Genomic DNA, 13,900 nt, shown 5'->3' with positions numbered 1-13,900 from the left:
TAGTCTGATCTAAAGCATCTAACCATAGTTACTAATTAAGCCAATTTCTGTGAGAAAAGACATTTCAAACAGAAGAGTGCTGTGTACTCTTCAGCTAAATCTATAGGCCTTCAAATTATAGTAGCGTAAACTGCACAATTACAATGTTTCAAGTATGCTTAAAAATATTTCATAATGCAATACCTTAACCTCTGTAACTTACATTTTCTCTTCATTGCATGCCACATGCTGGGTCCTGCTAAAACGATTTTGTAACTTTTGGAGAAGGAATTTAACTAAAGTGACTTCACTTACAGTGTTTGAGTGAAGTAGGTAATAAAATCTGTTTGCTGTGTTCGATGTCTCCAGATAGGGCTGTAATTACACCACATAAGGAAGAAAGGTGGCTGAGTCTCAACCTAGATCATTTATGTAAACTCAGCCTTCTTGTCAACGGTGTTCTCATATTGCCTGCATCCAAACCGCAAAAATCATCTCCTATGAACCACATAGAGACAGTGTCCGATTGCAGGCCTGTGAGACTGCAATTCTTTCTGTAATTGGAAGTCTGTGGTTCAAGACCAAAATCTGACATTCTGAGGTTAAAAACAAGCAAACAAACAAAACTCACCAATGAATTCCCCAGTATAACAACTACATATCTGACGCTTGTAAAAATTAAGGGTATTCTTTACATCAAAGTATTACAAATGAATACATTTACTTTAAAAAAAAAGGAAAAAAGCACCCTGTTCAGCTTAAAAGAAAAAAACAAGTTTGGTTCTTTGAAATGCACTTGAAAAAAAATCTGGTCCAGAAAGAAAAACAGGCAATTTCTAGAATAACCAAGTTAATATGTGACAACATTTTAATCTACTACTTCAAATATTTGGCATTATTATTTCAACAATTTCCACCCCCCTCCCCTAAATCTTACAAAAACCAAGAAGCAAAAAGTATATCCAGACTGTATCTATAAATACAAAGACATAGTTGCAAGAAGACAAAGCATGTGTTTTTCTTAATCATTAGACTACCCTCCATTATGACAAATTGGTCACTGGGTTTTCATTTGACAGTCCTCCCTGGCTGGCACTGATAGCGTTTCTCTTGACACCTGCAGCTCCCAGCTTGCCCTGTCCTCTCAAGAAGGAAAACCACAGGCCACCACCCTGGCGCCATCCCTGGCTCGGTCCAATCAATAAGGACTTATTTCCTGTCCATTTGCTGAGGTCACAGGAGCGAATCTCATTAATTATTTCTGCTACTGAAGCCTCAAGTGTGCTTCTGGCATGACAACTGAAAACTGCTTGACCTTTTTTCTTCTAATTTTGTTTGCAGCAGTTCCAAAAAGAAGGCAGTATTCATTTAGCAGTGTGATAAAAAGAAGAAGGAAAAAAATGTATATATTGTTGAAGTCATTAATACATTTAGATATTTCATCATGAAAGCTCTCCCGATCACCTCCTTCCCCAATTTTTTCAGCCAACGAACAACAGTCTTTTTAATTTGGTGTCAGGAAAATCTGGTCACAGCAAACACAATGTTTTCTAAAGCAGTTCTAGCCTCCGAGGGAGGAAAGCTCTCCAGGGCCTCCAATGCTTTGTTTCCATGGTAACGACACAGGTCAATAGCTGAAGTCACACCTTTGCCAGCTTTGATTGTTTCTCGCAACTGTTAAGAAACAAATGCACAGAAAAAGTCAGTCTTTAAGGTACCAAAATTAAACTGGGGAGGGGAGCTGGAAAACAAAGAAGGGGAGAAACAGAACAGATCCACTGTTTCTGCTTTTGAGGTTAAAGAGGACATCATTCCCCATGGATTTGGAGGCACTAACATTGCCTAAGGCTGCTAGGTGTCAGCCCTCCACAGCAGAACAATAGGCTCCAATCAGCCTAATTACACCTCCTCCCCAACTGCCACCCTGTGATAGCTTGAAGTGAGGCCTGCTAGGGGGTGGAGGTGAGGAAGGTGGAAGGACATTTACATCTCCGGCATTTTGAATTCAGCAGCCCGATATTCTAAGGTGAGGAAGACTTCATTAACATCCTATTAATAACTAATATTCTTACACTGTATGTTGACACAATAGTTCACATGAAAATTCAAGAAAGACACACAGTAGATCTGAACACGACATTACTAAAGCTGTAAGACTCTGGGGCAAATGAATTAAAATGCCTTTTGTAAAGCATTAGGTCAACTCTTGCTCACAAATGGAGCTGATTTCCAATCCCTCTCCTTGACAACCAGAAAGGACCAATTCAATAGTTAAACTCTAAAGCTGAAGAAGAGTTATAATGATTTGGCCAGTCCACTTCTCCTTGCCCCATTCCATCTTTTCTTTCTCAGTGAAAACCTCTAATGTCTGCCCCACTCCCTAAACCAGATACTTGGGAGTTCTCCTTCATCCATTCCGGCACCATGGCTCACCCATGGCTGAACTTTCTGCACACCCCCCGGTTGGGTGAGGCCCACTGGCAAGTTCTAGTCCATGAGACGTGAATGGTGTGTGTCACTTCTGGGCTGTAGCACTTAGCCACCCATGGGAGTCCTGCCAGAGCTTTCCCTCTGGTACATCAGCTGGTCTCACTGGAAAAGTTCCTCGGGTTGGACCGGAGTGACCACAGTGAGCACCATGGAGACTCTCCACCCAGAGCAGAATGTCGTGTGGGCGAGAAACCTGTCTGTGGTCTGGAGAGACTGTCAAGTTGTCTGTGGCTACCTTGACTGATATACTCACTAAGTCCCAGCCATCCTAGCTCATACAGAGCCCCCATATTACCATCTGCTCTTCACTCTCATTGCCACATGAGTCCAGGCTATCATCATCCCTCGCCTGAGTTATTTTGGCAATCAACTCCTGCAGAGTCTTCCCACTACCAGCTCTTTCCCTCTGGACTCCATCCTTCACACTACCAAGGAGCTCTTTATAAAATGCAAATATGATCTTGCTTAAAACCCTCCACTGCCTTCCAAGAGCTCTAAGAAAAAAAGAAGTCCAAGCTCTTTCATGAGGCATGGAAGTCCTTTATCTATCTAGCTCTTTCTCGGCCTGTTTCTTCCCTTTCCTTGTTTCTCCCCTTTCCCTGTTTCATCATTACTTAGGGAACCTACTTGCATCTGATGAGGTCTTCCTTGATAGCTCAGTTGGTAAAGAATCCACCAGCAATGCAGGAGATCTGGGTTCGATCCCTGGGTTGGGAAGATCCCCTGGAGAAGGGAAAGGCTACCCACTCCAGTATTCTGGCCTGGAGAATTCCATGGACTGTATAGTCCATGGGGTCACAAAGAGTTGTACACGACTGAGTGACTTTCACTCACTTCACTTGTAGGACTGCTGGGTGGGTACTGCATGAGACAGTACAGGGTGTTTGACAGTGTCTAAAACACTACAGATATTCAGAATGACTTAATTCTTCTTCCTCCTCAAGCCCTTTGCCACTGCCAGGAAAGCTACTCCAGCCACCAAGATCAAGTCTATTTTAGCTTGATGCATAACAACCTCACAGCTAGTTGAACTTGGATTAGACCAGCTTAAAGATTTAAAAAAAAAAAAAAGGAAAAGAAAGGACATACCTCTTATTTTCATTAGCAAGTGTTAGGGGAACTAGGGTCGGCGGGGCGGGGGGGTGCGCTCTGAAAACCAACCTAAGAACTTTATTAAAATTTTTTTATTATCAAATATTTTTTATTTTTCTTTTCTATTTTTTGGCTGCACTGCATGGCATGAAGGATCTGTTCCCTAACCAGGGATTGAAGCTGTGGCCCCTGCAGTGGAAGCATGATATCTTAACCATGGGACCATCAGGGAAGTCCCTTGAATATTTTAAAAGCACAGAAAAGTTGAAAGACTAGCTCAGGAGTTGGCAACCTATAGGCTCAGACCAGAGGCTCAGATCAGGACTGATGCTGAAGCTCTAATACTTTGGCCACCTGATTCGAAGAACTGACTCATTGGAAAAGACCCTGATGCTGGGAAAGATTGAAGGCAGGGAGAGAAGGGGATAACAGAGGATGAGATGGTTAGATGGCATCACTTGACTCGATGGACATGAGGTTGAGCAAGCTCCAGGAGTTGGTGATGGACAGGGAAGCCTGGCGTGCTGCAGTCCATGGGGTTGCAAAGAGTCAGACACAATTGAGTGACTGAACTGAGCCAAACGTGGCCTCCCTGTTTTTATAAATTAAGTTCTACTGGAACATAACATGCCCATTCATTTAAGTATTGTCTATGGTTGCTTCTGCGCTGTAACGGCAGAGCTGCAGAGTTGAACAGCTGCCACAGAGACTGTATGAATTGCAAAGCCTAAAATATTTACACTTTGGCCTTTACAGGAAGTCTGTGACTCCTGGACTAGCAGAACACATATCCTCTACCGAGACTCAACAATCATTAATACTTTGCTATTTTTGTCCTATCTACTTGTATGTAAGTTTTTTGAATCATTTGAAAGTAAGCTATAAGCAGTGGTAAGCTGCTTAATTACTCTCCAGAGGAGAAATTAACTTTCTAGAGGAGAAAAAAGTCCTTGTAGATTTTGTAGATCTTGTAGCTTTTGTGGTTTGCATACTCCCATCATGGTGGATTTCAAGCTACCAAGGGTTGCAGAATCACAAAATTCTTAAATATTTAACAATTGGCTCTGAGCTGGCAGGACATGTCTTGGATGCACCACAAGCTGTAGGATGCTTTACCCTTGTTTTGAGAAGTATCTCCTAAGATGAGAACATTTTCCTACAGGGCCAGAACTCTATTATCAGAGTTCAGGAAGTTAACAGTAATACCCTCCTATTATGTAATATCTAGTCTACCTGTAAATTTTCCCAACTGGCTCCAAAATTTCGTTTTTAGCCTTTCAACACCCACTGTCCCCCATCCCGAAACTGTAATAAATCCTGGTTCACACACTTCATTCATTTGTTATGACGCTTTAAACTTCTTCCTCCCGCTGCGATACTGCCATTTTGAAAGGAGCAGGCTATGTTGTACAGTGTTCTGGTGCTGCTGCTGCTAAGCCGTTTCAGTCATGTCCGACTCTGTGCGACCCATGGACTGTAGCCTGCCATGCTCTTTCGTCCATGGGATTCTCCAGGCAAGAATACTTAAGTAGGCTGCCATGCCCTCCTGCATTGGCAGGTGGGTTCTTTATCACTAGCACCTCCTGGGAAGCCCATTTAATCCTACAATGAAGGGTAATTCAGATTAGGGCAAAACAGCACTCAGGAGGGCTTCACTGGTGGCTCAGTGGTACAGAACCTGCCTGACAGTGCAGGAGACATGGTTCAATCTCTAAGTCAGGAAGATCCCCTGGTATAGGAAATGGCAACCCACTCCAGTACACTTGCCTGTGAAATCCCATGGACAGAGGAGCCTGATGGGCTACAGTCCATAGGGTCGCAGAGTCAGACACAGCTGAGCAACTGAACACACACAAGCACCCAGGAGGACATCTCTAAAAGTTACTCATGCCCTGAAAAGAGTTAATTTCTCCTTTCCATGACTATTCTACTTCCAGTTAATACTCCAATCTGCTCTCCACAGAGCTGGCTCACAAGGCTTTGCATACCAAGGACTCAACAGCTTCCATGTGTAAAAGTCCCATTTCAGGACTCACTGGTAATCTAATCCTTCATGGAGGGCATTAATATTATTCTTCATAGGCATCTGTATACACTTCCACCAACTAAACATAAACTACTGGTTCAAAGGAAATCCTTCATATATAATTAATAGGGCATAACTGAGATCCATTTTTACTATAAATTAGAATAGGCCATGAGTTCATCCAGAAAAATACAATATTGGAAAATACAGAAAAAGACAAAACAGAAAATACAAATATACAAATACAAATAATACAAAAATAATATACAAAAAAATACAAAAACAGAAAAATACAAAAATACACAAGACTCATTAAGCTGGAGTTCCTAAACCTGGCTGAATATAAGATTCACCTGGGGAGCTTTAACATACAGATACCTAGACCTCATTCCTGGAAATGGATTCAGTAAGGCCTTAAAAAAGTACTTCTTAGGTCACTTCAATGATTAACCAGATTTGGGAGTACCTCACTCACTGGGGCATGTATTTGGAGCGATGATATTTTAAAACTATCATATTGGATTTATACTGTTTTAACCACACAGATGGTGACTGCAGCCATGAAATCAAAAGACACTTACTCCTTGGAAGAAAAGTTATGACCAACCTAGATAGCATATTCAAAAGCAGGGACACTACTTTGCTGACTAAGGTCTGTCTAGTCAAGGCTATGGTTTTTCCAGTGGTCATGTATGGATGAGAGTTGGACTGTGAAGAAAGCTGAGCGCTGAAGAATTGATGCTTTTGAACTGTGGTGTTGGAGAAGACTCTTGAGAGTCCCTTGGACTGCAAGGAGATCCAACCAGTCCATTCTGAAGGAGATCAGCCCTGGGTGTTCTTTGGAAAGAATGATGCTGAAGCTGAAATTCCAGTACTTTGGCCACCTCATGCGAAGACTTGACTCATTGGAAAAGACTCTGATGCTGGGAGGGATTGGGGGCAGGAGGAGAAGGGGACGACAGAGGATGAGATGGCTGTATGGCATCATCGACTCTTGGACTGAGTCTGAGTGAACTCCGGGAGTTGGTGATGGACAGGGAGGCCTGGCGTGCTGCGATTCATGGGGTCGCAAAGTGTTGGACACGATTGAGCAACTGAACTGAATTGATGACAAACCTATTTGGACAGAGCAGTGGCCCCTCATGAAAGAGAAACTACAGGTGACTAAGGAACTTATAGATACACAACCAGAATTAAAGCATATTGAAGAATCTTATTCTCCTTGGAACTCTATTTTTGTCATAAAAAAGAAATCTAACAAATGGCATCTCCTAACAGACCTTAGAAAAGTTAATGCATCTATGAAACCTATGGTTGCATTACAACCAGGAATCCCACCATCTACCACTATTCCTTAAAATTGGCATATTATTATTATTGATTTACAAGATTGCTTTTTTAATATACCTTTGCACCCTTTAGACCTAGAGAGATTCGCTTTCTCTCTCCCTTATCCTCATCATATCGGACCTCATAAATGGTACCAATGGACTGGACTGCCACAAGGGATGGTGAATTCTCCCACCATGTGTCAGGGCTATGCAGCCAAAGCCCTTGAGCCTGTGAGAAAGCAGTTTCCTAACTTTCTTGTTATTCACTATATGGATGGTATATTGTTTTCAGCTCCATCTATCTTAAAAACTGAACATGTTTGATATAGCTCAACTATGCTTTAAAAACGCTAGATTAAACATTGCCCCTGAAAAAATTCAAACCTCTACACCTTACCATTACTTGGGGTTTGCTGTTAATAGGCAACGCATTACTCCCCAACTAACTCAGATCCGTACTGATAAATTATCAACCTTAAATGATTTTCAAAAGCTCTTAGGTGATATTAATTGGATTAGACTTTCTTTAGGCATTGCTAATTATCAACTGAATAACCTATTTAATACTTTAAAAGGAGATCCTGATTTAAATAGCCTTTGTTCACTTTCTCAAGAGGCAGGAGAGGAACTCTATTTGGTGCAAAATAAATTACAAAAACAATTTCTTACTCACATCAAACTAGATTTACCTCTAGAATTGTTTATGTTCCCCTCTCCTCATTCTCCCACAGGACTTCCTGCCCAACAAAAACACCTAGTAGAACGGATCTATACCCGTTTTAGGGAAATAAAGTCATTTACATCCTATCTTGATTTAATTGCTCTAATCATTATCAATAAAAGCAACAGGAATAAAACTCTAATTGGCTCCAATCCTCATAAAATTGTAATACCTATCAATAAATCTCAATTTGAGAACACTTTAGAAACTTCTACCGATTTCCAAAAGCTTTTCTGGAATATTTTGGAGAAATTTCATTTCATTATCCTTCTGGTAAGCTGTGGAATTTCTTCAAAAATACGGAACTTATTATTTCTTGCATTATCAGCTCACAGCCTATACCTCAGGCTGAGGTTTTTTATATAGATGGGGCTAAAAATGCCAAAGCTTCTTTCTGGTCTCTGCGGCTGCGGCCGGCGCACTAAGTGCAGGTGGCAAGCGCGGCCGAGAGGAGCTACCCCACGTCTGAGGTCAGGTGCAGAAGCTGGGAGGACCCCATGCCCAAAGGGCGGTGGCCAAGAGGAGTTGCCCCACATCCGAGGTCAGGGGCAGCAGCCAAGAGTGCCAGGCTGCAATGGCACAGGAACGGCTGAGAGGAGCCACCCCGCGTCCGAGGTCAGGGGCGGTGGCCGGGAGGAGCCACCCCGCTTCAGAGGTCTGGGGCGGTGGCCGGGAGGAGCCACCCCGCTTCAGAGGTCTGGGGCAGCGGCCGGGAGGAGCCACCCTGCGCCCAAGGCCAGGGGCGGCAGCCGGGAGGAGCAACCCCACCTCCAAGGAGCAGTGGCTGCCAGGCGCAGGAACGCCTAGAGGAGCCATCCAACTTTGAAGGTCAGGAAGGGCGGCGGTGAGAAGATATCCCTCATCCAAGGTAAGGAGCAGTGGCTGCGCTTTGCTGGAGCAGCTGTGAAGAGATACCCCATGCCCAAGGTAAGAGAAACCCAAGTAAGATGGTAGGTATGGCAAGAAGGCATCAGAGGGCAGACACACTGAAACCATACTCACAGAAAACTAGTCAATCTAATCACACTAGGACCACGGCCTTGTCTAACAATGATACTAAGCCATGCCCGTGGGGCAACCCAAGAGAGGTAGGTCATGGTGGAGAGGTCTGACAGAATGTGGTCCACTGGAGAAGGGAATGGCAAACCAGTTCAGTATTCTTGCCTTGAGAACCCCATGAACAGTATGAAAAGGCAAAATGATAGGATACTGAAAGAGGAACTCCCCAGGTCAGTTGGTGCCCAATATGCTACTGGAGATCAGTGGAGGAATAACTCCAGAAAGAATGAAGGGATGGAGCCAAAGTAAAAACAATACCCAGCTGTGGATGTGACTGGTGATAGAAGCAAGGTCCGATGCTGTAAAGAGCAATATTGCATAGGAACCTGGAATGTCAGGTCCATGAATCAAGGCAAATTGGAAGTGGTCAAACAAGAGATGGCAAGAGTGAACATTGACATTCTAGGAATCAGCGAACTAAAATGGACTGGAATGGGTGAATTTAACTCAGATGACCATTATATCTACTACTGTGGGCAGGAATCCCTCAGAAGAAATGGAGTAGCCATCATGGTCAACAAAAGAGTCCGAAATGCAGTACCTGGATGCAATCTAAAAAACGACAGAATAATCTCTGTTCGTCTCCAAGGCAAACCATTTAATATCACAGTAATCCAAGTCTATGCCCCAACCAGTAATGCTGAAGAAGCTGAAGTTGAACGGTTCTGTGAAGACCTACAAAACCTTTTAGAACTAACACCCAAAGAAGATGTCCTTTTCATTATAGGGGACTGGAATGCCAAAGTAGGAAGTCAAGAAACACCTGGACTAACAGGCAAATTTGGCCTTGGAATGTGGAATGAAGCAGGGCAAAAACTAATAGAGTTTTGCCAAGAAAATGCACTGGTCATAGCAAACACCTTCTTCCAACAACACAAGAGAAGACTCTACACGTGGACATCACCAGATGGGCAACACCAAGATCAGATTGATTATATTCTTTGCAGCCAAAGATGGAGAAACTCTATACAGTCAACAAAAACAAGACCAGGAGCTGACTGTGGCTCAGATCATAAACTCCTTATTACCAATTCAGACTCAAATTGAAGAAAGTAGGGAAAACTGCTAGACCATTTAGGTATGACCTAAATCAAATCCTTTATGATTATACAGTGGAAGTGAGAAATAGATTTAAGGGACTAGATCTGATAGATAGAGTGCCTGATGAACTATGGAATGAGGTTTGTGACATTGTACAGGAGACAGGGATCAAGACCATCCCCAAGGAAAAGAAATGCAAAAAAGCAAAATGGCTGTCTGGGGAGGCCTTACAAATAGCTGTGAAAAGAAGAGATGCGAAAAGCAAAGGAGAAAAGAAAAGATATAAGCATCTGAATGCAGAGTTCCAAAGAACAGCAAGAAGAGATAAGAAAGCCTTCTTTAGTGATCAATGTAAAGAAATAGAGGAAAAGAACAGAATGGGAAACTCTAGAGATCTCTTCAAGAAAATTAGAGATACCATTTCATGCAAAGATGGGCTTGATAAAGGGCAGAAATGGTATGGACCTAACAGAAGCAGAAGATATTAAGAAGAGGTGGCAAGAATACACAGAAGAACTGTACAAAAAAGATCTTCACAACCCAGATAATCACGATAGTGTGATCACTCATCTAGAGCCAGACATCCTGGAATGTGAAGTCAAGTGGACCTTAGAAAGCATCACCACGAACAAAGCTAGTGGAGGTGATGGAATTCCAGTAGAGCTATTTCAAATCCTGAAAGATGATGCTGTGAAAGTGGTGCACTCAATATGCCAGCAAATTTGGAAAACTCAGCAGTGGCTGAGGACTGGAAAAGGTCAGTTTTCATTCCAACCCCAAAGAAAGGCAATGCCAAAGATGCTCAAACTACTGCACAATTGCACTCATCTCACATGCTAGTAAAGTAATGCTCAAAATTCTCCAAGCCAGGCTTCAGCAATACGTGAACCGTGAAATTCCAGATGTTCAAGCTGATTTTAGAAAAGACAGAGGAACCAGGGATCAAATTGCCAACATCCGCTGGATCATGGAAAAAGCAAGAGAGTTCCAGAAAAACATCTATTTCTGCTTGATTGACTATGCCAAAGCCTTTGACTGTGTGGATCACAATAAACTGTGGAAAGTTCTGAAAGAGATGGGAATACCAGACCACCTGACCTGCCTCTTGAGAAATCTGTATGCAGGTCAGGAAGCAACAGTTAGAACTGGACATGGAACAAGAGACTGGTTCCAAATAGGAAAAGGAGTACGTCAAGGCTGTATATTGTCACCCTGCTTATTTAACTTCTATGCAGAGTACATCATGAGAAACGCTGGACTGGAAGAAACACAAGCTGGAATCAAGATTGCTGGGAGAAATATCAATAACCTCAGATATGCAGATGACACCACCCTTATGGCAGAAAGTGAAGAACTCAAAAGCCTCTTGATGAAAGTGAAAGAGGAGAGTGAAAAAATTGGCTTAAAGCTCAACATTCAGAAAACTAAGATCATGGCATCCAGTCCCATCACTTCATGGGAAATAGATGGGGAAACAGTGGAAACACTGTCAGACTTTATTTTGGGGGGCTCCAAAATCACTGCAGATGGTGACTGCAGCCATGAAATTAATAGATGCTTACTCCTTGGAAGAAAAGTTATGACCAACCTAGATAGCATATTCAAAAGCAGAGACATTACTTTGCCGACTAAGGTCCGTCTAGTCAAGGCTATCGTTTTTCCAGTAGTCATGTATGGATGTGAGAGTTGGACTGTGAAGAAGGCTGAGCGCCGAAGAATTGATGCTTTTGAACTGTGGTGTTGGAGAAGACTCTTGAGAGTCCCTTGGACTGCAAGGAGATCCAACCAGTCCATTCTGAAGGAGATCAGCCCTGGGATTTCTTTGGAAGGAATGATGCTGAAGCTGAAACTCCAGTACTTTGGCCACCTCATGCGAAGACTTGACTCATTGGAAAAGACTCTGATGCTGGGAGGGATTGGGGGCAGGAGGAGAAGGGGACGACAGAGGATGAGATGGCTGGATGTCATCACTGACTCGATGGACATGAATCTGAGTGAACTCTGGGAGTTGGTGATGTACAGGGAGGCCTGGTGTGCTGTGATTCATGGGGTCGCAGAGTCGGACACGACTGAGCGACTGAACTGAACTGAAAGAATGTAAAGTCTTTTATACTAAATTTCATTCTGCTCAACAAAATGAATTACATGCTCTTATTTAAGTTACTTGCCTACATCCTTACCCCGTTAATATAGTCTCTGACTCTATATATTCTGTTTTTGTATTAAAAAATATAAAATCCTCCACCATCAACTCCAATCACCCTATTATTCAACAAGTCTTTTTTGAACTACAATCTGTTGTTAGAAACCACAATTCTCCCATTTACATTACACATATTCGAACACATTCTTGTCTTCCGGGCCCCATGACTTATGATAATGAACAAGATGATAAACTGATTTCCTTTGCTACTCCAGAGGAACAGCAAGCTCTGTTACATAACATGCTGACTCACTACACCAGCTATGAAAAATCCCATACTGCCAGGCTAAAGAAATTATTAGTAATTGCTCTACTTGTAGACCTCTACCCATCACACAAGGTATTAATCCTTGTGGTTTACTGGACTATGACAAATGGATGTAACTCATTGCCCTGAACTTTCTCCATTTTCTTTCCTACATGTCTGTATAGACACAAATTCCTCTTTTATCTGGGCCACACCTCTTCACAGTGAGGCTATACAACATATTATACCCTTCCTATATTTCTAGACACTTTAAACAATTTTTACAATCTTTTCCTATTATACATATTACAGGTATTCCTTCCCTGGTGGCTCAGAGGTTAAAGCATCTGACTCCAATGCAGGAGACCCAGGTTCGATCCCTGGGTCGGGAAGATCCCCTGGAGAAGGAAATGGCAACCCACTCCAGTATTCTTGCCTGGAGAATCTCATGGACAGAGGAGCCTGGTAGGCTAGTCCACGGGGTCACGAAGAGTTGGACACGACTTAGCGACTTCACTTTCACTTTCACTTTATAATCCACAGACACAAGACATAGTCAAACACATCACACACTAAAGTTACAAATAAAAAAATTTAAAAAGGAGGGATACATAGGTACACTACTGTCTTCCTTATCTAAAGAAGCCTTTACTAGATTCCAACATAAGATATTTTCTAAACCTATAACTATCATTAATACAGCTATATTTGTTTTAAATTTTTTAACCTCTTAAGATTTGACCCAAGGGGGCCCCTGGCATTCAAAATGGAAATGAAACAACAAGAACCCCAGGAAGAAGAAATTCTAAAAGGGCTATGTCTGTTCTAAAGATCTCCAGAAAGCACTGCCCTCGGCGGCATCACCCCTATGATATCCTCACTTGGGGACAAATAAAAACCCTTACTAATCGAGCTGAAAATTTTGGTCTCAACAGGGATTGCCTCTGAGTCCTGAATACATTCTCATGGCAATGCTCAGTCTTCTGGCCTGTACCCCGCCCCCCAACCCAAGCTTGGACTAATACCCAACTCCCCTCTATTACAGGTGGTCGAAAGGACAGAGAGAGGACCAATCTTTTCAACTAATGACTATACATATGCCTTCTCCCTAGTACATGAAAGGGTTAGATAGGAAAAGGGAGGAAAGAAAACTAATTAACATTTCTTTAGGCTATGAAGTCCTTTCCTTGTGCATGGGTCCAGCAAAATTGTGCATAAATGTCAGCCGACAAACTTGGGCTTTCGTCCTGCCTCCAAAAGAAGATTTTCAGACATTGTTTGGATTATTTACTGCCCTTTCTTTGTCTGTAAACCATGTTTATACTACTGAGACTTTAGGGAAAGAGTTAGGGAAAGAACAAAGAACATTATTCAAAGGGTTTTCTTATAAAAACTTATACTCCTGTTCGTTGGGACATGTCAAACCAAATCAAGAAAATCAATGTTTGTGGCTAATCATACAATTGTTGATTGGGGACCCCATGGTATGTGTTTATCTGACTGCTCAGATGATATTAAGAACACTGTGTGTGATATGGAAGGTCACTGACGCTATGATGGCACATTACTATGTCAAAGGACTTCTTGAGTGGCTTGACGGTGGATTAGCCCCACCTCGTCCTAGGATCGTCCTCGATAAACAGAGTGAGCCTGAACAATGGGCCATTTGGAAACTTGCTGCAAACACTAGAAAACGGAAGAACTTGGGACT

The 13,900-nt window shown here is 42.5% G+C and overlaps 1 protein-coding gene across 1 annotated transcript in view; it reads right to left on the bottom strand.

Moving 5' to 3' along the window:
• Positions 1 to 816: 816 nt before the first annotated feature.
• PDSS2 (decaprenyl diphosphate synthase subunit 2) overlaps positions 817 to 13,900 on the bottom strand; it is a 263,125-nt gene continuing 250,041 nt past the window's right edge. Inside the window, exon 8 of the mRNA XM_040238568.1 lies at positions 817 to 1,653. Coding sequence (XP_040094502.1) covers positions 1,495 to 1,653 — 159 coding nt within the window. The 3' untranslated portion in view covers positions 817 to 1,494. The remainder of the gene's footprint in view (positions 1,654 to 13,900) is intronic.

The sequence above is a fragment of the Oryx dammah genome, unplaced genomic scaffold (genome assembly GCF_014754425.2).
Source record: "Oryx dammah isolate SB20612 unplaced genomic scaffold, SCBI_Odam_1.1 HiC_scaffold_4, whole genome shotgun sequence".
NCBI classification, from domain to species: domain Eukaryota; kingdom Metazoa; phylum Chordata; class Mammalia; order Artiodactyla; family Bovidae; genus Oryx; species Oryx dammah.
This window is presented reverse-complemented; position numbering and strand designations above follow the sequence as displayed.